Raw genomic sequence first — 27,151 nt, 5'->3', positions numbered from 1 at the left:
TGTTGATTGTAACTTTAATACACCACCTGTGGCACTATTCGGGGTTTAAATTGAACAATGAGGTAGAAAAGTTGTGGATATAAAATGCTAAGTTGTATACTTTGTTCCGTTTTAATGTCTTCAATTAAAGCTCTACGTATACAAAAACTGTCATAATCTGAAAGTAAAGAATCAAATCATCCTTGCCCACAGCTAGTTAATTACAAATGAAGGTAAACACAAACAGCTGATTATACCAACCATGCTGCCATTCCTCCCACAAGTCAATTGTTGGAATCCAGGAGTTTCGTGTCCACCATATTACCTCAAAGTGAAAGTATCGATTTACAAATGCCAGAAGCGGTCATCTTGTACTTCAATTATAACAACCAACTACCATTTGAGTATTCCAAACATTAACATGTTCTTCGAATGAGATTTTTTTTTTAAAGTCAAAGCAACAGGGCAATGTATCGGAAAACAAGGCGGCCACAAAATCATTCCAACCCCACTTTTAGCCATTTTAACAATTTAGACAATTACAAAGCCAATAATGCAATAACAGAGCAAAAACACTTCTCCCAGTTCAAAGTCTCATGAATCAAATCAAGTATAGGCTTCAAGATCACATTGTACACGAGTTTTTGACTGGTGCTGCATGTTTTTTTTATGTGACCAATCGCATTGACCGATTGCTTGAAAGACGATGAAAAATGACGGTCTGTAGGGAGTGATAGAGAATGAAATCATAGCGGCATGAGTATAAACCTTACTCATTCCACCCTAAACTTGTAAAACCAGCAGAGGCCTGCGGTGAAGTTCCAATTCAACACGAGCGACAGAATGTAAAGGAGGAACAGCAGCGTGAATGGATACAGGAGAATCACCGTATTCTTGAGGAATGACAATGCTGGAAGAGAAATGTGATCGAGTATCAAAAAGCAAAAGGCACAATTTTGTTGTGGTGGATGCGAAGCCATGATGCTCACTTTACATGCTTTTAACTATTTAAAGTGGATTTTTTTTTCTGCACTTTGGAATGAGGTTCGACAGCGATACAGCTTTCAAAACCACAACAGTATAGACAATCCAAATCCCAAAAGCACATGCTGTAATGTGTTGAGACCTGAAGCAGCAGGTGGATGGCCAGAGCCGCATCGCATCTCACCAAACAGATTAAACTCACCGCTATAGCCAAGAAAGGTTATGTAGATGTAGTAACTGAGGGCGAGCAACCACAACGTGTTCCCCAGGAATCGACCAAAGAACCAGTTCAAGATGATCACGTCTGGAACAAAACGAACAATTACATCTTGTTTCATTCAAGATGTGCGAGCTTTGCTCGGTAATTGCGTTGCAAACGCTAACTGGTAACCTAACCAGACAGAATACTTCCGACAAGTACACGCGTACGTTGAGTGCTCCACATGCAATGGGGAAAGTGCCAGCGTGTGCTCGGGACCATTTCACAGAGTTCACGACACACATGTACATATACTGTTGGTTCACGAGTTATCAAGTGACCACGATATTCGTCATGTGTGTGCGTCTGTCTGTGTATGTGTCTGTCTGCAGCATAACTACCCGATGATATCCGATCTTGATGAAACTTGGGTGGGAGGTCGATATCATGATCTAGTTGTGTCCTGCCTGGAGTGGGCGGAGCCCCGCCCGAAAAAGATGTCTTTTTAGGGGGTAATCGAGTTCAAGCTACATCTTTTCTGAGGGGTTTGGTGGAATCTGACAGGGGTTTCGATATTTGGTTAGGCCAATGTCATGTGTCTAGCCCCACGGAGCTCGATTTTTCATTTTTTTTTTTTTTCATTTCATTTTTCACCGAATTTTCGGTATTGTGTAGCTAACTAACCTCATAACTGATTATACATTATTTTCTGTCATTTCGAGGTCAGTAACCTTCATTTTGACATTTCCGGGCCTGTTTCGGTTATAGTCAGTCCTTTGTCATTGCATACCGATCGTTCATGAACCATCGTCGTCTCCTGAATGAATGAATGATCGTTTTAAGGCCATTTTCCCTGCTAGAGCCAGGGTTAGCCTTGCTAACCATGACAATGGCCCCATGACAATCATGGTTCCCTATTTGAGGCAATGCTTTTATGGCCGGATGCCCTTCCTGACACCAACCCTTGGTCACGCTCTTACGATGCGCAGGGATACAGTGTACCTATTCCAAATCGAGGTACACACCGGGATCATTCATCCCAACAAGCTGGTACTCAATTTGCCGACCTCGGAAGGATGACAGGCTGAGTCAACCCCCCTGGCGTTAATTCAGCGATCGACCAGGATTCGAACCCAGGATCCTGGGATCTCCAAGCCGGCACCCTAACCGCTAAGCCAACACCAGGCTCCTGACTTGTACTGTATTATATTTGGAAGTAAATTACAGATTTATTAAAGTAATTATTATTTGAATATGTGAAATGCCAACTCAGGTCGTGTTTGTGAACTCAACCAGCTTGGTTATGATATATTGCAATTATCTTGCTAAGTAAATGTTTACGAATACCTAGCTTAGCACTTGGCAGGTGTTCCTGGAAAAGAGCAAGTTAATTCAAAATGTGCCAGGTGGGGTCATTATACCGTTGTTTATATGGAGATGTGTTCTCAACAGCGTTATTTCTTACATGAGTGCTTCCTTGGGGTATCAGTAATAGCGCTAAGATGGTAAACATATTTTATAAATAAATATTTTATTACAACTGGATGGTATTCATCGAATATTTACCCTGCAGTTAACTTGGTGCAAGCCAACTTTTTTTTTTCTTTTTCTTTTTTTTTATCCAATGTGACAGACCACGTGACTGGTGACGTCATAAATTTACATTCTCCAATATAGTTGTGCAGATCCCGCTCAGGAAATTTCAAACTGATCGGACAAAGCATTATACTTGTCGAATTATGACGTCACAATGATAACACCAATGCAATAATCATTAACACTTATTCCCCATGCAGTTCTTCACAATTACCCAAGTTTTCATTATTTTTTCGATGGAGCAGTTTGAGGTCCAAGGTTTTTTGAGGATGGTGCCCATAGTGTGACCTATGACGTCATCGTTATCACTAAAAAAAAAACTATACGAGGAGATGCATACCATGGTGAAAATTTCGCGTCAATCAGACCAATGGCTGTTGAGAAAATGTATTTTTAAAATGCCGACACGTACATACGTGCTTAACCCCACTTTTCGCTTCACAAGTGCAGGGTAATAACAGTAAGTATCAAAAAAATATCTGAAGTATAAATATGAAGAAAACAATAATTGCTGTTGCTCTTACTCAGTGGGGGGAGACTCATCCTGCTACAAAATGAAGGTGGAGTAAACCACCGATTGGCTCAGAGCATGAATACAGTACAAACTAGAACGGCACTCAGAACGCCTCCACCTGGTTGGCCATATCCACTCAATGGTGAAGAATCACTTAAAAAATTATACAAGCTGGATCCGGATCTGGATCTTCACCAAAATTGAATCGATTCTTCCTTGTCACACACACACACAACCTGTCCAACAGGTTTCGTCCAAATCCATCCATAACTTTTTGAGATATCCTGCTACGTATCATTTTTGGCCCTATCTCTCTGGTAAAGAATCACTTAATAAATTCTAGTAGCCGGATCCGAATCCGGATCTTCACCAAAATCTAATCATTTCGTTCTTGTCACATACGCTACATGTCTGCCAAATTTCGTCCGAATCCATCCACAACCTTTTGAGATATTTTGTTCACAGACAAACAGACAGGAGTGAAAACATAACCTCCATCCACCTTTGGTGGTGGAGGTAACAAATGTAGCCAGTGGTGTGTTTACTTGGCGAGTGATGCGTTGTGGCCATTTTTTTTTATTTATTTATTTTTTTCGGAAATATTTACTCCAGGGCAGCGCTATAACGAATCCGCGTTCTACGGGGCAGCGTTAAGCGAGGTATTGCTGTTCCAGTTAAAATAGATAGTTCCCTCATCCAATATTGCTTCCTCTGCTCTTGTGCTCCAACCCTCCCTATCTACTCCAGCAGGCACACATTCTTTCAGTTGCCCATTCTTTGTTAAACTTCCAAAATCCTAGCTGTTTACACACCTCAACTCTTTTAATCCTCACTTCTACCATCTATGGAACCACCTTCCAGACAATGTTATGCCTCACCCTTCCTTCCGGGTTATCAGGCAAGTGGTGCATCACCATCTCATCTGGCAGAATGGCCATGAGGTACACACACACACCTCTAAACTGTCTATCCTGTGTTAGATTCCCAACCCAACTATAAACTATCAGCCCGGGGTTTCACAGGCAGGGTGATTTGTCAGTGTCTGCCGTCCTGCGGATGGACGTTAAACGGGTGTCCTGTCTGCCAGCATTTGTTTGTGGATATCAAAGATCCCATGGTGTCCTTCGCAAAGAGTAGGCGAACTATCACCAGCACTACAGCCAAATTCCAAAATCCTGCCCTAATATAACTAATTGAACAGCAGTCCTGGCCAGCCCGTTTGTGAAGATTCAGGCCAATCTTCCCCTGGCTGATCCCACAATAAAAGTGGGGGGGGGTGGGGGGGGGGGGTTAATAATGGCAGTACACAGAAGTGCATCCCCAATTCTGACCCAGGATGTATATTACTCACATTAACCTTTCTTAACCCAACCGTTTTACTTGCTAGCTTCAGTGTTTCCTCCCCTCTTATCCTGTTCATGAATTCCCTTTATGTTTGTCCCAGTCAGTTCTACCTTGGTCTTATATGAGCCTCTCCTGGAAATAAAAAAAGAGCCAAGCGAGGTGGACAAGTATGCCACCAAAGTGACAACACTAATCCGATCAAAACCAAGATGAACAAGTTTCAAACTGAACTGGAGCGGTCAATGGCGCCATCGCAAAGCCCCACGCTTCCCACCTAAAGCAAAGTTGAAAGATGGAAAAAGGTTTTCCCCCCTGGGGCATGAACTGGGGTCAAATCAAAAAAAATGTTACATACTGTTACAGATACGACTTTGATGGTATGGTGGGCCGAGCGGGATGGCCGCCGTATCCGTACAAGTTACCCCGATTGCACCCGGGGTTGACTAATCGCGCTATGCTGGCTCAATAAGAAAAAGAAGACACCCGGCTGGATTACAATCACACAATACGACACCAGGGATACGGTTCTCAAAGGTTGTTATTACAATTGCGGAAGGTTTAGATTACAGGGACAAGAGGGAAACATAGGAAGGTGGGCACTTAAACACACTTATATTATCCCCGGACAGACGACAGGTAAACGCGGGACAAGGCTCACTCACACGGGGTTTGATGGCCAGGAAAGCGGGTAGCGATCGCTCCAGGTGCACCTGTGCTCAGGGCAGGATCACGTACGGTGGTGTCCAGAGATGCGTGAAGGTATCACAGCGCTTGTGGGTCGCGACTTTGGTCTCAAGCTGGGGAGGTCGCTCAGCGCTCGGGAGGGTGGCGTCTTTTCCTTCCAAGCTCGGGGCGCATCTGACGTCACGTCCGGCGCGGGGCCGCGTATATCCGGCGGGGAGTCACGCCCTCGCTCGTTAGCTCCGCCCCATATGGCATCGGCCCATGGCTTCTCATTGGGTGCGGGGGTTACCGGCTCCGCCCTTGACGAGGGGCCGACAGGGAGCCCCCTTCTGGGTAACCCCGTCGAGCACATGTTCAATGGCGGCCAACCGAGCCGGAGTGAGGACGCATAGCCGCTGTTGTTGTGGTTGTTGTTGGAGCTTGAGATGATGGGAAGAGATGCGGGGAGGTATGGGAAGGTCCTAAACTCCTACTGGTGCCATATCATCACATTCTGGTGCAACGAAGAGTCATAATTAATGGAAACAAGTCCTTAACTGACATAGATTAAGAATAACTAGCAAGATGTCCTATAATTGTCTACGTGTGGTGCGGGGGACCTGGGCACGACATTTAATGGGGGAATGAAGGGGAAGATCGGCTCTAATGGGTGTTGTTTACAGACAATGGGACTAGGGAATGGGGTAAGGGGAGAGTTGGGGAGTATCGGAGAAGATAGGGGAATATTTACAAGCGGATATGGAGGTCAAATTCCATATTCGCAACATTGCACCCTTCTCTACCCTCGGGGCGTCCCGACCCGATAAATTTTTACCTACTTTAGTGTGGCACGCAATGTAGTTCCCTCTACTATTAACTCTACCCTGAGTGCGACAGTTTTATAGATATTCACAAATGAGTAAATATGTCCCCCTGCGACGTTGCACCCTTCTCCTCTCAGAAACACACCCACAGGATAACCGAATCCGGAAAGAATCCTCAAACTAAACATACAGCCGGTAGGGAGCATTATTTACAAGACTACGCTGATATTTACACTACGATCCAGGACCTGTCTTTGGAGGAACACATGCAGATGTTATGCATAGAGAGAGCGCGCTTGCCAACATCGATACACCAACCCACGAGTGCTCTGTGGCCGACGGCCTTTAATAACGTGCAGAGCACCCTTTCCGAGCATCAACAGCACCACCCCACCACCAATCGGTGCAGTCACCATTGTTCAATGAAATAAAAATAAATTCGACAACCCCTAACCCTGCAGGTGTCTCTTGCTCTTCTTGTGGTGCACTTGGTGTTAATTATTAGTGGTTCACCTGTATGGCATAGGTGCCCCGTTGACCCATAGGTCCATCCCCGGGTGGTGCTTGGCCGCAAAAGAACTACGGTCCATTGTGGGTGGCCACCAACATTGCGGTCCATATGGTGTATCGATCCAGGCAACAAGCAGCGAAAGTGCAGGCCCACAACTGCGTAGCCAGCACCTCTCTCTCCTCTCTCTCTACCCCAAAGCCAGATCCTCGGAGGTGGGAGACAAAAGAAGAAACAAGTGAGTAAGGTGGTAAGGGCGCAAAAGTGCACGCAATATAAGGTAATGCACACTGGGGGCACATGGGAACCAGGTGAGACAGGTACGTTCCTATCGTACGCCCCCCCCCCACCAGGTAACCTACATGGCCCCTCCCTTACCCCTTACTGTATCCACACAACACAACACTACCCATAAACATCTACTTTACAAATCAACAAACATCCCTACTGTCTTCCCCGTTCCTCCCATATACCAAATTCGTCTTCTCTCCCTCCTAACCAATCAAATTTGCCATTTTCAACTCTCATCAAAATTTGCCATCTCCAACTCAACATCAAAATTTGCCATCACCAATTCATCATCAGTCCCTCCTAGGGAGGGAGAGATGGAATCACCCCAATGTCTCATCCACGTCGTGATGCGTCTCACAAATCCAACAGCAATTCTCATTTCCTGCACAAAACAAAGAAAACACAGGTGTGGAGTCATCATCATCACCACAGGTAAGTGGCTGCGTATGGTGCGACAGGTTCATCAATCCTAACTATTTCCTAAATGACTTTAACAACTTTACACTACCCGGGGTCTTTCTCCGGCCAAACCATTGGCCCTCTTACGCTATGGGTTCTAAAAACCAATTCCCATTGGCCAAACTGTGGTGCTCTTCAATTTGGGGTCTCACTCCCCCGATTCATCTCCCGGTGCCCTCGTACAATTTCTGGGCTGCGACGTGTACCTCTCCCAGTGGGTCTACCCACCTGCACACCTCCACCACTGCAGTTGCCTCCGAGCTTACCTGCTCCTTACCCTAACCTAACTACCAGGGGAAGGCCCTCTGGCTCTCTCCCCACTCCGTGCCCTCTCTGGCACTGGGCTGCCCGATCCACACCCGGGATCCTCAGGCCCCATCCACAACTCTACCGGCTCCCAGAGCCCACCTGCGGCCTCACCTGGCCGACATCCTCACAGTGGTGGAGTGCCCAACCAACTACACACACTAACAGGCTACACGCCCAGCCATTTCCACAACACTAATGCACCCATCCACAACACCATTCTGCAACCCCACCACAAATGCCAATATCCAACCACAATTTACCTGCACCCTCTACCTAACACTTACACTACCCGCCCCGGGTATCCGTGATGGGGGTCCACTCTTCCCCCATCCACACCTTCGCACCATGCACACCACTCCGTACCACTTACTCCAACTTTCTCCACACACCTGTACTTGCACACCTGTGCTCTCACACCTGGTGCCACCGGCACCCTTCTCTCCCCAAGCGCATTCGCGCTGATCCACAACACTCACTACTCATACACTGCTCCACACACCTGTCCAGTTGCACACCTGTGCAATCACACCTGTTCAATTCTCACACACACAGCATCATCTCAGCTAACTACTCCCTTCTGAAACTTGCGCTTCCCAGTCGTCCCTTTAAACTATTGCGCTCCCTCGTCATTATCACACACACTAAACTACCTGCGTCCCCACTACAGGTATCAGTCACTAGCTAACCTTAACGTTACCTAAGGTCATCTTCGCTAGATCCCTATCAATATAACCTAACCCACCCGGGCTAGTTTCCACTGCCATACACCCCATAAACTATTGCTCCTTTGCCCCCACATATGGGAAGGATGGTGGATTTGCCATCCCACCACATCGGGGGTCTCTCACTACCAATTTTGCACATCAAATTTCAACAAATTAAAAATTTGCCAATCACTGCCCATCATCTGCCAATCACTACTGCCAATCCCTTGCCAATCATCAAATTTTGTTTTTCTCTAATTTTGGGTCCAAAACACTAACCTCATCACCCAGTCTACTCACTAATACCTCTCGGTGCGCCAATCCCTGTCCAAAGCCCGGTTTCGTAAAGCCAAGCAATGGATGCTGGTTGTTTTGTGCCAGCGGCTGGATGCGTCCAGCACTCGGTGCAGGGAAGGAGGTTTACCCGGCCCGAGATCCCACGCACCTTCTCGGCACGGAGCCATCCAATGTCCCGATCTCGACCTGCCGGCACGTCTCAACAAAACGTGGTCGCCATAACGACCCTTCCTATCGGGCTGCCAGCTCCGCCTAGTGGAGCCTGGACGCGGCCGTTCAAAGCGAGGCCCGGCACGCACCGAGGGCCTGCTTCGGCTAAAAGTCGCTCTAACCTCTAACCCGTGTAACGTCGATGCTTCACCTGGACGCTTACACCCCGCAGCCCGTTCCTTGCTCACACATCCAGCTGTGCCCATGCTCCTCGTACCCTTCCTTACACACCCAGGTACACCCATTCCACTCACAGCCTTGGTCACACACCTGACCACCGAACACTTTGGCACACATTCGTTGCTCGCACACCTCACCAAAACACCTCTTCGCGCCCCCTCCTCAGTCACCTCCTCTGTGACAATCACAGGTGTGCTCTCATTCGCACACCCAACCACGTGCCTCACCACCAACTCCAGCGTGCATTCCCACTCACGCTCTACCATTCCAGGTGTGCATCCTTCCATCCCAGGTGTACATCCTCGCTCACCTGTCACAACTAACTCACGCTCCATGTCACTCTCACTACTTTCACCTCCATTCCTGACAGCGCACTCACCCTTACTCTTGACAGCGCAGTCTTTCCCCATGCACCTGTCCGTCACACACCTTTCTCGCGCACACTCTCCCGTTACACCCTCTGTAACACTCACCACAGGTGGACACTCTTCCTTACTTCTGACAGCGCACTCTTTCCTCATGCACCTGTCCGTCACACACCTTCCTCGCGCACACTCTCCCGTTACACCCTCTGTAACACTCACCACAGGTGGACACTCTTCCTTACTTCTGACAGCGCACTCTTTCCTCATGCACCTGTCCGTCACACACCTTCCTCGCGCACACTCTCCCGTTACACCCTCTGTAACACTCACCACAGGTGGACACTCTTCCTTACTTCTGACAGCGCACTCTTTCCTCATGCACCTGTCCGTCACACACCTTCCTCGCGCACACTCTCCCGTTACACCCTCTGTAACACTCACCACAGGTGGACACTCTTCCTTACTTCTGACAGCGCACTCTTTCCTCATGCACCTGTCCGTCACACACCTTCCTCGCGCACACTCTCCCGTTACACCCTCTGTAACACTCACCACAGGTGGACACTCTTCCTTACTTCTGACAGCGCACTCTTTCCTCATGCACCTGTCCGTCACACACCTTCCTCGCGCACACTCTCCCGTTACACCCTCTGTAACACTCACCACAGGTGGACACTCTTCCTTACTTCTGACAGCGCACTCTTTCCTCATGCACCTGTCCATCACACACCTTTCTCGCGCACACTCTCCCGTTACACCCTCTGTAACACTCACCACACCGCGCTTCCACGTGCTTCCTCGCACACACGCTACGACCGACTCATTCTCGCCAACACCCTCACTCCTTGGCACGCACTTTTTCCTCACACACCCCAGAGTCGGACTTTCTCGCACACCTCCATTTTCGCACACCAGACCTGTCGCACACTTCACCAACGGCCTTTCACGAACACCCGGATCCAAACCAATCCCCAAGCTTCTTAAATCCCCTGGCGCATCATACGCACGACCATATTGGTCACCACTTACACCGGGTCCTCTTCCTCTTCGCTTCTCCTCCATCACCTGCGAATCCCTCATCCGGTTAATGAGCACGTCATCACGATCCAAACACAGACTTTGGACCAATTCTTTTATCTCCTCTTTTATCTCTTTCTTATCCTCTCTCCGTCGCTTCTTAATTTCGCTCACCCCTTCTTCCACTTCCTCTAATTTTTGCTTCATCTCCTTCATCTCTTCGTGCGCCCCTTTAAGTTCTTCCTCTAACTCCACTTTATTTTTTTCTATGTGCTCCCGCACCTCCCGCTCTTTAACCTCCATTACCTCTACCACCTTGTCCATTTTCCTCGTCATGTCCTCATGTACCGTCTGGCACTCTTTTTTAATTACCCCTACGTCCTTTTTCATCTCTTTCTGTGTCGATTTTAAACCCTCTATTACCGCTGTGTTCTTCTTTACCTGGTCCCCCAACTCCTTTTGTCCCACTGTCAGTTGTTCTACTCCCAGCGTCAACTCCTCTATACCACCTTGCAATTTTACAGTCCCCTTTCTCACCTCTTTCTCCATGCGCTCCTTACAGTGCCTCACCTCCTCGCGCACTCCTCCGACCTCCTCACTCACTCCTCTTCTGATCTCCTCTCCCATCACTTGCATCTCCTGCCCAGATGCCACCCTCATCTGCTCCATTTCCTCCCTGTGAGCATCCAGTTTGGTTTCTACCCCCATTCTGACCCCCTCTATCTGCTGCTCCATTTGTTTAACTTCCCTTTCCGCTTGGTCCCTCATGTCCCTCAATTTGCCTTCCATACTGTTTTCTAACCCCTCTAACCCATTTTTCACTTCTTTTATCCCGTTGTCTAACCCCTCAAAATTATTGTCTAACTTCCCAATTTTCTTGTCTAACTCCTCAAAATTATTGTCTAACTTCCCAATTTCCTTGTCTAACTCCTCAAAATTATTGTCTAACTTCTCACCGGTACCCCTCGCTTCGTCCCTCATTACCCCCATTTGGCCCTCCAATCGCTCACCCTGAGCATCCATCCGGTTCCCCAACCGCTCACCCAATCGCTCAATTTGGCTCCCCATACTCATCTGTACAGCTGCCTGTAACTGCGCAATGAGGGCCTGCATGTCAATCGGCTGCATGTTAAAGCCCGCTGATACAGCCGGCTCGGCTACCGCACGCTCGTGCGAGGCGCCTTTTTGCGCGCCCGCTACTTCGTGCGTGACGGCGCTATTTTGCGAACCTGCCGCCCTCACTGCTTCGCTCTCCTCTTGTCCCTCAATTTGGTCCTGGATCGACCCTACCTCACTCTCCTTTACCGGACCCCAGCCGTCTTGATCCGCCATAGCGCGACTTTCAAAACTCGGTTTTTATTTTTTTTATTTTCGTAAAACAAATTGAAATTTCGCCGTTATAATTTCGCGCGGGAAACGCGCTCCGAATCGATTTTCCCTCCCAAAATTTGGGCCTAACTAATTTAGTCCCGGGTTCGAATTCCACTCCTCGACACCAATTGTTACAGATACGACTTTGATGGTATGGTGGGCCGAGCGGGATGGCCGCCGTATCCGTACAAGTTACCCCGATTGCACCCGGGGTTGACTAATCGCGCTATGCTGGCTCAATAAGAAAAAGAAGACACCCGGCTGGATTACAATCACACAATACGACACCAGGGATACGGTTCTCAAAGGTTGTTATTACAATTGCGGAAGGTTTAGATTACAGGGACAAGAGGGAAACATAGGAAGGTGGGCACTTAAACACACTTATATTATCCCCGGACAGACGACAGGTAAACGCGGGACAAGGCTCACTCACACGGGGTTTGATGGCCAGGAAAGCGGGTAGCGATCGCTCCAGGTGCACCTGTGCTCAGGGCAGGATCACGTACGGTGGTGTCCAGAGATGCGTGAAGGTATCACAGCGCTTGTGGGTCGCGACTTTGGTCTCAAGCTGGGGAGGTCGCTCAGCGCTCGGGAGGGTGGCGTCTTTTCCTTCCAAGCTCGGGGCGCATCTGACGTCACGTCCGGCGCGGGGCCGCGTATATCCGGCGGGGAGTCACGCCCTCGCTCGTTAGCTCCGCCCCATATGGCATCGGCCCATGGCTTCTCATTGGGTGCGGGGGTTACCGGCTCCGCCCTTGACGAGGGGCCGACAGGGAGCCCCCTTCTGGGTAACCCCGTCGAGCACATGTTCAATGGCGGCCAACCGAGCCGGAGTGAGGACGCATAGCCGCTGTTGTTGTGGTTGTTGTTGGAGCTTGAGATGATGGGAAGAGATGCGGGGAGGTATGGGAAGGTCCTAAACTCCTACTGGTGCCATATCATCACATTCTGGTGCAACGAAGAGTCATAATTAATGGAAACAAGTCCTTAACTGACATAGATTAAGAATAACTAGCAAGATGTCCTATAATTGTCTACGTGTGGTGCGGGGGACCTGGGCACGACATTTAATGGGGGAATGAAGGGGAAGATCGGCTCTAATGGGTGTTGTTTACAGACAATGGGACTAGGGAATGGGGTAAGGGGAGAGTTGGGGAGTATCGGAGAAGATAGGGGAATATTTACAAGCGGATATGGAGGTCAAATTCCATATTCGCAACAATACAGTGCATTCAGACCCCTTCACTTTTTTCACATTTTGTTATGTTGCAGCCTTATGCTGAAATCGTTTAAATTCATTTTTTCCCTCATCAATCTACACTCAATACCCCATAATGACAAAGAGAAAACAGGATTTTAGAAAGTTTTGCAAATTTATAAAAAATAAAAAACTGAAATATCACATTTACATAAGTATTCATACCCTTTGCTATGACACTTGAAATTTAGCTCGGGTGCCTCCCATTTCTCTTGATCATCTTTGAGATGTTTCTACACCTTGATTGGAGTCTACCTGTGGTAAATTCAATTGATTGGACATGATTTGGAAAGGCACACACCTGTCGAAATAAGGTCTCACAGCTGACAATGCATATCAGAGCAAAAACCAAACCATGAGGTCCAAGGAACTGCCTGCAGAGCTCAGACAGGATTGTCTACGAAAAAGGCCCAGATCTGGGGAAGCCTACGAAAAAATCTCTGCTGCATTGAAGGTTCCCAAGAGCACAGTGGCCTCCTTAATTCTTAAAGTTTGCAACAACCAGGACTCTTCCTCGAGCTGGCCGCCCGGCCAAACTGAGCAATCGAGGGAGAAGGGCCTTGGTAAGAGAGGTGACCAAGAACCCGATGGTCACTCTGGCTGAGCTCCAAATATCCTGTGTGGAGATGGGAGAAACTTCCAGAAGGACAACCATCACTGCAACACTCCACCGATCTGGACTTTATGGCAGAGTGGCCAGACGGAAGCCTCTCCTCAGTGAAAGACACATGAAAGCCCGCTTGGAGTTTGCAAAAAAGCACCTAAAGGACTCTCAGACTGTGAGAAAGAAGATTCTGTGGTCTAATGAAACCAACATTGAACTGTTTGGCCTCAATTCTAAGCGTCATGTCTGGAGGAAACCAGGCACCGCTCATCACCTGCCCAATACCATCCCAACGGTGAATCATGGTGGTGGCAGCATCATGCTGTGGGGGTGTTTTTTAGCAGCAGGGACTGGGGGACTGGTCAGGGTTGAGGGAACAATGAACAGAGCAAAGTACAGAGATATCCTTAATGAAAACCTGAAACGGAGCACTCAGGACCTCAGACTGGGCCGAAGGTTCACCTTCCAACAGGACAATGACCCTAAGCACACAGCCAAGACAACGCAGGAGTGGCTTAGGGACAACTCTGTGAAGGTCCTTGAGTGGCCCAGCCAGAGCCCTGACTTGAACCCAATCGAACATCTCTGGAAAGACCTGAAAATGGCTGTCCACCGACGGTCCCCATCCAACCTGACAGAGCTTGAGAGGATCTGCAGAGAAGAATGGCAGCAAATCCAGGTGTCAGTCATTCCATGTCAAATCATCAAAGAATCTGCCGTCATCTCTCAGATTTTTGTAAAACTTTGGGAACCAATTGGGACCCATGAAAAACAGCTAGAACTCAAATATTTTTGCTAACAGCCTCTTAATTAGTGAGATACAGGTTAACGAACTTTGGACTAATTAGCGCGATGTCGCGAATTCAAATGGCCATATCTCTAAAAGTATAACACCTAGAGAGCTGGTTTTGGTGTCATTTTAAAGGTATTTTCATGCCCTATAAATTTGTCTGGGCAACATTTTCCTACCTCCAACCACAAAAAAGTTATCACAAAATATAAACTTCAATCGTGAATCCCAAACAAATGTATCCTTCAAATTTCCTCAAATTCATCCCAGATGTACCTTATGATGTCAAGAAGCTTCCACATAAGTTTTGTGATGGGCACTCCAATAGTTTCTGAGATATGAGCAATAATGTACATGTACGTATGGCATATAGGTTCGAAAATCAGCATTTGTAATGTATTATACAATCATTCTAACCTAGCCATGACAGGGAACACAGGGAACAACCATCAATTGCTTTGAAGTATCATATACTTTCATTTTCAACTGGGCCTGAGGGGAATTCTCATCTGGGGAATTCCAACTGGGATTTCCCATGTGGGTAAGTCGAGGTGATGCAACTTTCACAGTCTAAGATCCCCAGGGAAAGTCCAAGTTGGCTTAGTGTAATGCTTAGGCCTGCCACCAACAGAAATTGGCAGTTCACTTCTGAAGGAGCTGCAGAAAAATGACGACTGCCAAGGAAAAGTTCATCTTGAAGCAGAAATCCTGCTGCAATCCCTTTGGAGCTCATGAAAAACCAAAGTCGTCTGGCTTGAGAGCTGTTAGCCAAAAAGCCATAGCCGCTCATCCAAGCCTCAAACTGCAAAGTGCACAGAAAATCTGTACCCAGTGTCGTAAGAAACTGGCAAAAAGACAACCAGGTGTGGTAGAGACTTTGCTTTGTTCCTGTGTCTAAGGAAAAAGTCACAGTTCGAGCCTTTTCGTTCTCAGCCGAAGAACGAAAGGAACATGTGAAACTTACACCTGGGATGATCGATCACAATGTCTCAGCCATAACTGGTTATGTTACAGTGGATTATGATGGTCACTGGTGGGTTGCATGTGTCATGGAACATACCCCAGAGAGGCATGAGGTGGATGTTAAGTTCCTCCATCCACATGGACCATCCCCATCATATACATTTCCGGAACCAGCAGACCCTCTCACTATTGACTACCAGGATGTGCTTACTACTGTTGAACCAACCACTGCAACTGGAAGGACATATTGTATTTCCAAGAAAGAAACAAGTGCTGCTGTTGCTGCATTGAAGAGGAAATTGAAAGCCTAAGTCAGGTTAGTGAACACTGTGTACTTGAACTCACTTATTGATTGTATAATACATTACAAATGCTGATTTTCGAACCTATATGCCATACGTACATGTACATTATTGCTCATATCTCAGAAACTATTGGAGTGCCCATCACAAAATTTATGTGGAAGCTTCTTGACATCATAAGGTACCTCTGGGATGAATTTGAGGAAATTTGAAGGATACATTTTTTGGGGATTCACAATTGAAGTTTATATTTTGTGATAACTTTTTTGTGGTTGGAGGTAGGACAATGTTGCCCAGACAAATTCATAGGGCATGAAAATACCTTTAAAATGACACCAAAACCAGCTCTCTAGGTGTTATACTTTTAGAGATATGGCCATTTGAATTCGCGACGTCGCGCTAATTAGTCCAAAGTTCGTTAGTCTGTATCTCACTAATTAAGAGGCTGTTAGCAAAAATATTTGAGTTCTTGCCGTTTTTCATGGGTCCCAATTGGTTCCCAAAGTTTTACAAAAATCTGAGAGATGACGGCAGATTCTTTGATGATTTGACATGGAATGACCCGTGTGCAAAGCTTGTCGCGTCATACCCAAGAAGACTTGAGGCTGTAATCGCTGCCAAAGGTGCTTCAACTAAGTACTGAGTTAAGGGTCTGAATACTTATGTCAGTGATATTTCAGTTTTTTCTTTTTAATAAATTTGCAAAACTTTCTAAAATCCTGTTTTCTCTTTGTCATTATGGGGTATTGAGTGTAGATTGATGAGGGAAAAAATGAATTTAAACGATTTCAGCATAAGGCTGCAACATAACAAAAAGTGAAAAAAGTGAAGGGGTCTGAATACTTTCTGAATGCACTGTATACAAAGTTTCGTTTTAAAATGTTTGAAAAAATTAACCAAACTCGGTCGTGTGATGGTTAGAGCATTTGCTGCAAGTCTGGGAGGTTAGCGGTTCAAAGACTTCAATATGGTATGCGCTGCTTCCTTGCTTGATGCTCAGAATTTAAAAGGACAGAGCCGACAATCCCCATTGGTTGGCATCTTATGGGGAGGAGGAAATCCACCAATGAGAGCAGGGAGAAAAGCGGCGCCATTGTTGTGACCGCTGGTACCAAGAGTATTCTCTGAAGTGCTGGCACCTGCCCTAAGCTCGGTGTGTGTGTGTGTGTGGTGTGGTGTGGTGTGGTGTGTGTGTGTGTGTGTGTCCCAGTAATTGCATTTTTTCGTTTTTCACCCTGCTGCTCTTGGACCTTCGTGCCATGTGGTGATAGATTGACCAAGTTTGGGGAATTATTGCACAACTGTTTAGGAGAAAGCATGATAGACAACCAGACAGGAGACAGTTAAAATATCCCCCGTTTTTTTTTTTTTCAAAAAGCGTGGGAATAAGGAAATGAAGACTTTTATATATGTAGTTCTAACACTGAATAATCTGATGCATGTAAAGCACATTCATCGATTAGTGTTCACCGATGCCCCGACCAATGATTCCATGCCCTCCCAGTTTGGAATGATTCTGGATAAAAATGATTTGCTCGATTTCTGGGACATTTTACTTGCCCCTTCTCTCACACCCAAACTTTGTGCCTTGCAGTCCCAAATGAGAAAAATGTTATTGAAACTGCAACAATGACTTAATTTATCATACAACACAAGAAAACCACTTTTTGGAAATATGGCAGCCACGTATATCAACGGGAACACTTAAACATGCAAAGCCGACATTTAAAACGAGGTGCATCAAACGGTGCAGCTCCGAAGCAAAACGTACGGTTAATGAAGAACAGCTGCACACAATGAAGAATGATTAGCAGAGGGAAGAAAGCGTTCAAGTGGACATCAAAAGCATAACCCCACTCGACGTCCATGTCCCTCATTGGCTGCTTCAGCAGGTACCTGTTGGAAACGAACCTGAAAGGATGAAAGACAAAATTTTAACCACGTTTTACAAATAGAAATTTGCTTTTCAGAAAGCTGAGGCAAGTGTTGATCATAACAATTACTACTCCGTTCAGATCCATCACTATATCAATGTTGGCCCGTTTAATGTTCCCACCACAACCGTCGTCAAAGTAGGAATGACACCACATTCCTTTTACGGATTACCATCACAACATGTGCCATTTTCGTCATAGATGACTGTGTGGCAATAGCAACAATTATATGAAGATGTTTATGTTACAGGTAGTTGTAGATTTGTAGTGTGTGTTGGTGTAATTGTGTATTTTTTAACCCGCGCACACAAAGTGACAAGCGTTACACCTAGGTTCCCCTGTCGTTGAAGTGATGCGAGTTGACAAAGTGGAAGACGCAAGGCGGCCATCTTGGATTTTGACGTGGCGACCCAATTTTCAATAGCGTCCTTCCTTATGCCGAGATACACCCACACACCAGATTAGAAGTTGGTACTTTGCTTATTTTTCAAGATATTCCGCTCTAGTCAGGGCCCTTAGGGATATTTTGGTTCAAATTCTTCCAAAAGCATCAAATTTGGCGCAGATGTTGCCCATGCCATACTCTTTCGATTTTTGACGGGCGCCAAGGGCGGTATGATCCGGGGACCGTACCGGTCCATCCCGCCATGTCACCTGACCTGTGACGTCATAATTAGGATATGCATCCAATCACATGGCGTACTATAAGTGGTCAAAGTTCAAAATGAATCGATCGAAAAATGAAGGCAGGGATCCATTTTTAAGGTTTTCATAAAATCCAATATGGCCGCCAGGTCACATGACCTATGACGTCATATTTATGACATGTATACAATCATGTATACGTGAACCCGGATCATGATCGCACAAAAATTAAACACAAGGATATGGCATACAGTTCATAAAACATCAAAATCCGTACCTTTGTAATTAGACTGATGAACTGCATATGCCTGAAAATTAGGAAATAGACATGTAAATATTTCCTCTAATTGTCAAAAATAAGGTCAGAGTTCGATTACCCAACCCAGAAACATAAAATGGTGAACCTCGCGTAAATCTTGACAAAAAACTCAGAAACCGACATGTTTGACTCAAAAATGACCTTTACGATGACCTTGAGGGTTGACCTTGACCTCGAATCATCAAAATAACATCATAATTGGATTCCTCGACCTCGAAAACCCCTGAAAAGTGGTATCATACATGATTCCAACCCTTTTGGTTATTTAACTGATTTTCCTCTAATCTGGGTGGTGGCTGGTGGCCATTTAGTATTTCGCCAATATGGGGCCCCCGAGGGGGGGGGGGCGCCCGTCAAAAATCGAAAGAGTATGGCATGGGCAGCATCTGGGCCAAATTTGGTGCTTTTGGAAGAATTTGAACCAAACGGCCCCAAAATATCCCTAAGGGCCCTGACTAAAGGTTCAGACATACATGGCGGTGGCCATCTTGGATTTTGACGTGGCGACCCAATTTTCAATAGCGTTCTTCCTTATGCCTAGATACACCCACACACCAGATTAGAAGTTGGTATTTCGCTTATTTTTCAAGATATTCCGCTCACAAGGTTCAGACATACATGGCGGCGGCCATCTTGGATTTTGACGTGGCGACCCAATTTTCAATAGAGTTCTTCCTTATGCCTAGATACACCCACACACCAGATTAGAAGTTGGTAGCTACTTCGCTTATTTTTCAAGATATTTCGCTCACAAGGTTCAGACACGGCGTCAGACATACATGGCGGCGGCCATCTTGGATTTTGACGTGGGTTGCACCCACACACCAAATTAGAATTCGGTCCTGCACGAACGGACGCACGCACACAGACGGAGGGGAAAACCATTGTCCCCCTTTCGCTCCGCGGTGCAACGGGGGAGACAAAAAGCGTGGTTAAGCAATTGGTTCATACCCATCCGACCGTCCCTCTGATCAGTTTGTGATGGAGGAACAACTTATTGAAATCGAATGTTACATGTTGAACACGAATCGAAACATGAATAGGAAGACAGGTTTGCCGTTTTCACGTACATTGGCTCGGAATTCGTCCCGATCGCACATGCGCAGAGAGCAGTGAGATAATATTTTACTCTGTCTGCTCGACTGTCAAACAAAACAAACAATCATTCCAAACAGGAAACGTACTGTTTTCAAGGACGTTATAAAGTACACAAATAACAGACACGAAGAACTAATGTACGTGTTAGTTAGGGTTGTGTAATAGACGCTGGGTAAAAGGGCAGTAAAACCCAGAATTAATTTATTGACACGCCTTTAATATGAGGAAGGCCGAAAGTCGTTTTGACCGTTTTCGTGTTTTTTTTTCAATTCCCCTTGCTTCCTTTGTTTGAACAGTCAAAATGACTGCTGAAATGGTTCTATGTAGGAACAGGTTATTGGGTAACAGGAGTTTTACCTAACATGATCTCTGACATTTGACCTTGTGACGCCAAAATCTAATCAGTTCATTTTTACATCATTATACTGTTACGTGGTCCCCTCGGTGACTACCTGGTCTCGGTGACCCCCGGACCGTGAGAGGAACTTCGCCAGAAAGTGGTATTATATATGCGCTTTCACAACGCAATCCCTATGAATTCCACCCAAGAGAAAACTGATTTTCAATGATATATTTCAATGGTAATGATACCATACAATTTCAATGATACAATCAAGGATATATTCCCCGAGCAATCCACCATCCACAATTCACACTCAACAATCAATCCCCTAGATGATTAAGATGGCCATCTTACATACGTGTGTCCCCTTTGGTACTCACGACCCCCTTTGGTCTCTGTCCCTCACAATGTCTCTGGGCCCCTCCTGACCAAGATGATGGTCGGCTTCGCCGCACTCGGGCGGTTGAACGAACCCCGGGTGGACGTTTTTCCACCGGGCATGTATCGTACCGGGAACCACGGCTGCAGCCCCCTCCTGGCCACGCGAAGCGGGTACTGTAAAGCAGGCAAAAGCCACACGCCGCTTGCAACGCGTGTTAGGCCCCAACGTGCGACCCGTACGCGTCTTTGTAGACGGTGCCGCGAACGGTGCCAGACGCTGGGTCGGTGCACGGCCCCACGGCAGCTTGACGTGTCCACCGGGTAGGTACCCGTCCCGGTAACTCCTCTCGCCAGACGGGCTTGGGAACGCCGCTTTTCCACCCGGCTCAATATCGATCCCACCTCTCGTCGGAGCGGGGCGAGGAAGAAGAATCCTCGTCGCTTCTCTCGACCTCGTGTCTTTCTTCTTCCGTTTCCGGTCTCTTTTCCCAGAAGGGCTCCTGACCCTCCAACCACAACAACCCTTAATAGACTACACATTGATAAGCAAAGACCTGAATAGTAATTCACATACATTCCCATAAATATGTAACAATACATACCTGTACCAAGTTTGACTTGGATCCCTTCAGCTGTTCTCAAGTTATCGTGCGGATGAAAAGCTATCACAGACGGACCCAAAAATAAGGCCTGTGGCGGCACTTCAGGGCTCAAAATAGGTATTTGTTTGTTTAAAGTCTTATGATTATGTTAGTATAATTCTACATGCTGCCCTGTCTTCTAGCAACCATTGAAATTGGTTTAAAATACATTCAGCGAGTGTAGTATACTGTTTGTTCTATCAGGTGAGTGCCCAGGGGTATTGCCCCTATTTTTTTGGGGTTATGGTACAGGTGAAATACCGAAGAGACAATGTCGCTTCCTCCCATTAGAATCGATGGAATCACTTCAGCCATTATTGTGTTCGGCTGTCTGCACAAATTGATGAGAGAAAGAAAGAAGTACAATTCGGGGATTTTGCGATCACCCGATTTGGTACATTAGCGATGTATTCTGGCCACTTTATCAGTCTTGTTCGTTATGAAAACCCTCGAGAATAAAGGTACGGCTTTTAAAGGCTCATTACTTCACTCTGTAGTAGCTTTTCAGCATATCATTTTGTACACATTTAATGGGGCAGCCATTTTTTTTTCCTGTGCCATCCCTACATATGGAGTACTGCCGTTCTCCATGATAAAATTCCTGACATTTCAGAAGTAAATAGGTGTGATTTTGCAAATTAAATACATGATTGGTTTCCGTACTGACACCCCCACCCCCACCCCTCCCTTCTGCCCCAACCCCCAAACAACAAAGGATACCAGTAGTGCACAGTTCTATAATTTGGATTTCAACTTAGAGTCAAATCTCACCACATGACTGTTGCAATAAAAAGGCCAACTCCAATGCAGTCAATGAACACCACCCAAAGGAGGAGCTTCAAGATCCCCAGCAGCCCAAGGTCCAGCACAAAGCCAAAGCCAATGGTGGAAACTACAAACCAAACAGGAGACAAAAGAAACGATGAAAGACAATGACGATCAACACCATCATGTTCCATACTCTATGCAGACCGATGGTGCAGCCAAAGCAGTCGATTGGCTACAATCCTGGTCGGGTCGCCACTCCTGTTCAGGAAGTCAGGGAAGGATTTTGCAATTTGTTCAGGGTGCCGGCGATAGCTCGCCTACTCTTCACGAAGGACACCGTGGGATCCTTAAGGTTCACCAACCAACTAATGTCGGCAGACGGGATGCCCAGTTTAACGTCCATCCAAGGGATGGCACACACGATGCATCACCCTGCCTGTGAAAACCCAGGAGGACAGTTCATAGTTCAGCTGGGATTCAAACCTTGGCTCGACGAACCGTTGAACAGGATTACACACCAATTGTGCATTTGGTCCATTGAAGGGTAAGGTACGGAAGAAGGGTACGGGAGCAGAAAAAGCAGAGCATGAAAGTTATAAAGGTGGGTTTTCACGGGACACGCGAACGGTTCGCGAAGGATGCGAATGTCGAAAAAATGGCAAAGTCCAACATTCGTATTTTAGGCTCCAAAAGTTCGGCAAACATGCGCGGGGGTTCGGAAGCGTCGTTTTTTGTTCGGTGGGAATTTCAAAAAAGTTTGAAATTGTGCCATGGGGTATTGCCCCTATATTATTTCTATATATTATATTATTTCAGTGAAAAAAGTTTGAAATTCCCGCCGAACAAAAAACGACTCCTGCGTACAATTGACGACGCTTCCGAACCCCCGCGCATGTTTGGCGAATTTTTGGAGCCTAAAATACGAATGTTGGACTTTGCCATTTTTTCGACATTCGCATCCTTCGCGAACCGTTCGCGTGTCCCGTGAAAACCCACCTTTAGGCAGCCAAGAAGGCTGCAAAGAAAGACGTAGCAAAGGCGCAGGAGGCATGTCGGAAAATGTTCGGAGAACGCTTGGATTCGGAAGAGGGTCAGAGAGCGGTATTCAGGATTTCAAAGCAGATAGCGAAAGAGAGGTGTGATGTGATGGGGGTGAGTTGCTTGAAGGATGAAGTGGGACAAATCGTTGTGGACCCAGATGGAATTAAAGGAAGATGGAAAAGATATATGGAAATGCTGTTGAATACAGAGAATGAATGGGATGGCAACATGGAGAGTAACTCAGTTTTAGGACCGGCAGAGAAGATAACTGAGAAGGAAGTTGAGGAAGCGATAAAAGCAATGAAGGGTAGAAAAGCGGGAGGGCCGACGGGAGTTGTGGGAGATATGTTGAAGGCAGCAGGAAGTTGGGGTGTGAAGAGAATGACAGAGATCTGTAATCTGGTGGTGAAAGAAGGCCGCATTCCAGTGGATTGGGAACTGAGTACCCTCGTCCCTCTATACAAGGGGAAAGGTGACCCTCTGGAGTGTGGCTCGTACCGAGCGAAAAAAGTTATTGGAGCATGGAATGAAGGTATTGGAAAGGGTGTTGGAGAGGAGGATAAGGAAGAAGGTGAAGATCGATGAAATGCAGTTTGGATTTATGCCAGGAAGAGGTACGACAGATGCGCTCTTTATTGTGAGGCAGTTGCAGGAGAAGTACATGGAGAACAGGAAGAAGTTGTTTCTTGGGTTTGTTGATCCGGAGAAAACATTCGATAGGGTTCCACGCGAAGTATTGACATGAGCATTGAGGAAGTTAGGAGTGGAGGAATGGTTGATCAGAGTCGTGATGGCAATGTACAAAAGAGCGCGCACAGCTGTAAGGACGAAGGACGGGAACAGTGGTGAGTTTGAGGTGAAGGTGGGAGTGCATCAGGGGTCAGTACTAAGTCCACTACTATTTGTAGCTGTGATGGAGGTGCTGGCTCAGAACGTAAAGGAGGGTTTACCGTGGTAGTTGTTGTATGCAGATGATCTGGTGTTGATTGCGGAAAGTATGGATGGACTGAAGGAAAAGATGAACAAGTGGAAGGAATGTATGGAGACAAAAGGTCTGAAGGTGCATATAGGAAAGATGAAGGTGATGGCAAGTGGTAAAGCATGTGGTGAGGTGGAAAGAACTGGGAAGTGGCCCTGTGCTGTGTGCAGGAAGGGTGTCGGAGTGAACTCCATTCAATGTGCAATGTGCGCTGAGTGGGTTCATCAAAAATGTAGTGGTCTGAGAGGGTCATTAACCAGTGTGGCAGCTACATTAAAATGTAAGGTGTGCACAGAGGGAGCTGCAGATGGAGGAAATGTTGAGTTGGATCTTGGAGACGGCGTGAAGCTGGAAGGTGTGAAAACATTTTGCTACCTCGGAGACATGCTGAATGGAGAAGGTGGATCAGACACGGCAACGGTTGCTAGAGTGAGATGTGCATGGAAGAAGTTTCGGGAACTGAGTGGCGTGCTGATGAGGAGGGGAGTGTCATTGAAGCTGAAGGAAAAGGTGTATGCTGCATGTGTGAGAAGTGTTATGATTTATGGGAGCGAGACATGGGTAATGAACATAGAGCACTAGAGCAGCAACGAAGGCTGGAAAGGGTGGAAATGCGAATGGTTCGGTGGATGTGCGGAGTATCGTTGAGAGAGAGGAAGACAAATGATGAATTGGGAAAGATGATGGGAATAGAGCCTGTGATTGATGCTGTGAAGAGGAACAGGTTGAGATGGTTTGGTCATGTGTTGAGGAAGGATGAAAGTGACTGGTTGAGAAGAGTGATGGAAATGAATGTAGAAGGAAGTAGAGGACGGGGAAGACCGAGAAAGACTTGGCTAAAGACGGTGGAAGAAGAAATGCGGGCAAGGGGGTTAACAAGGAGAGATGCAGAAAATTGGGCAATATGAAGAAGATTGTCATGGGGACCGCAAGGCTAACCCCTGCTCTAGCAGGGAAAATGGCCTTAAAATGCATGTTGTTGTGTTGTTGTGCATTTGGTCCAAGCAGAAGTTGTTCGCAATTGGTGCAACAACAAATGCTGGGAAACTTCATGTTTGTGTGACATGCACCAAATATATTAGAAACAACCTTTCCTGAGGGGAGCGCAATACACCCTCCCTCTAGCAAGAGTCAGTAAAGCACTTACACTATGCAACGTGTACGGTGCAAAATTGCAAATTTTCTTCACATTCGACCTACCAAATGTTTCGTGAAAACGAAATCCCAATTTCTTTTCTCAATGAGATGGTCATGGATTTGAGGACCCACCCACACCCTCCCCCCACCCCCACTCCCTCCACTCCCCCACACCCCCCACCCAAACCCTCAGACAATTTTAACATGTTAAACAGGAAGAAGAAGAAAAGAAGAGACTCTAAGGAAAAATTCTAATCATTAATTATTTCAGTGATACAATTTTAACAATTTGTCACTGGGTATACAGTTCGTCTGAGAAAGTCCAACGTGCAGATAGCCTGGCCAGAAAATCACGAGCTGGATCAATCCATTTTGATCAACCTTTGTGTGCCAGATTCCAGCCTTGAAAACACCAGTGGAGTGTGGTCTAAACAAGTGAGATCACAGACATACCGCACAGCCAGATGCTGAGAATGACGAGAAATGCCGGATCATCACGTGCCCATTGGTCCTTCGTCTGCTTGCGATAGTGGAAGTTGCGGTACACCTTTTGCGGAGCAGTGAGCAGGTAGAGCATCTGCCACGAGGCAAACTCAAAGTCCATCTGTTTGAACTGAAAAATACGCCGGAAGTACTTGCTGCGTTTGGCTCCTGCCGTGTGGCGGGCGGCATCACGCAGGAGAAAGCTCGTCCGACCGCTTGTGGGCAGCATGCTTGAACCGGCGAAACTGCACTGATCCGTTTCTGTCAAAAAGATAAACAATCATAATGGAAGTTAATGTTCTGGGATAATAAAAGTTTAAACAGTGTCCCACAAAATACATCACTTTTGAATGCTGCTTCATCACATGGCTATTCTTTTTCTGATGAGAGTAATGTTTAGATGTTTAATGGCATTTCAACATGGCGACAGGTATTCCAAAGAAAAGACATGTTTGTTTCCAAACTGCCATATTCTCTACTCTGACAAGCTGTCTTCCTTATGTTGAGGCCACCTGCTCCGGATAGTCTTGTTTAGGAGTTTTTGTTAATTACCTCCGCCACCGAAGGTGGATGGAGGTTATGTTTTCACCCCTGTCGTCTGTCTGTTTGTCTGTGAACAAGATATCTAAAAAAGGTGTGGATGGATTCGGAGGACGAAAGGATTAGGTTTTGGTGAAGATTTGACTAAGGATTCGGATACGAGAATTATTTCATATCTTAAGACTTAAGTGATTCTTCACCATTGGGAGATATGGTCAAAAATGATATGTAGCATGATATTTAAAAAAGTTGTGGACGGATCCGGACGAAACTTGGTGGACAGGTTGCGTATGTGACAAGGAAGAATCGATTCAATTTCGGTGAAGATTTGAACATGGATTCGGATCAGAGAATTTCTTAAGTGATTCTTCACCATTGAGGGATAGGGCTAAAACCGACACATAACACGATATCTCAAAAAGTTATGGACGGATTTGGATGTAACTTAGTGGACAGATTGGGTGTGTGAAAATACCAAATCGATTTAAATTTGGTAAAGATTCGAATATGGATTCGGATATGAGATTTATTTAATTTTTAAGTGATTCTTCACCATATTTTTGTTCCCAATTGGGAACAGAACTCCTGAGCGGAGCCAAAAGGGGCCTGGGCGGAGCCAAAAGGGGCCTGGGCAGAGCCAAAAGGGGCCTGGGCGGAGTCAAAACCAAAAGTGGCCTGGGCTGGGCGGTTGGGCCGAGGGCAAAGGGCCTGGGAGTGCCTGCCAATCAGACCCGGAGCGCCAAATCAGATTCCCTGTTGTCTGGAAGCAGTGCGATTATGCTCCTTGAAGATGTCACTTTACTGGAAGAACATTTTAACGTAACACAGTGCTCGAATGCCTGAATTTAGTAAACGTAACATTCACTTGACTGCCGACGCTTTCCTCTCACCTTTCAATCCCTCAACCCTGAATAAACTCCACACCTGAAAAGACCCGATTACGAAGCACGATCGACGAAATCGCGGTTCTTGCGGTCAGACAGCATGTTCTAGAAGAAAATCACCAGAAGAAAAAGACGTGAAAATCCCTACAACGTGTGAAACAAAAATCTGTCTAACCGAGGAAACGACACCACAGACGTGGAATAGGAAGAACTTGTTACAAGCA

At 46.4% G+C, this 27,151-nt stretch overlaps 1 protein-coding gene across 2 annotated transcripts; it reads right to left on the bottom strand.

Annotated features, from left to right (window-relative positions):
- Window positions 1-27,150, bottom strand: UNC50 (unc-50 inner nuclear membrane RNA binding protein). 2 transcript variants are annotated; one of them, XM_068132351.2, is made up of 6 exons: window positions 26,968-27,150; window positions 25,474-25,764; window positions 21,867-21,987; window positions 17,506-17,645; window positions 1,166-1,267; window positions 1-889 (listed from the first exon to the last, which is right to left on the bottom strand). In XM_068132351.2, the coding sequence occupies exons 2-6, from the start codon at window positions 25,730-25,732 to the stop codon at window positions 753-755; spliced, it is 759 nt and encodes a 252-aa protein (XP_067988452.2). In that variant the 5' UTR covers window positions 25,733-25,764; window positions 26,968-27,150; the 3' UTR covers window positions 1-752. The 2 variants fall into 2 exon arrangements, with proteins under 2 accessions (XP_067988452.2, XP_067988451.2); XM_068132350.2 differs by having other exon boundaries at window positions 26,934-27,075.
- Window position 27,151: the final 1 nt, after the last annotated feature.

This window comes from Myxine glutinosa, chromosome 12 (genome assembly GCF_964187855.1).
Source record: "Myxine glutinosa chromosome 12, kmMyxGlut1.1, whole genome shotgun sequence".
Taxonomy (NCBI): Eukaryota; Metazoa; Chordata; class Myxini; order Myxiniformes; family Myxinidae; genus Myxine; species Myxine glutinosa.
Note: the sequence above shows the minus strand (reverse complement) of the source record. Positions and strands in the feature narration are given on the sequence as shown.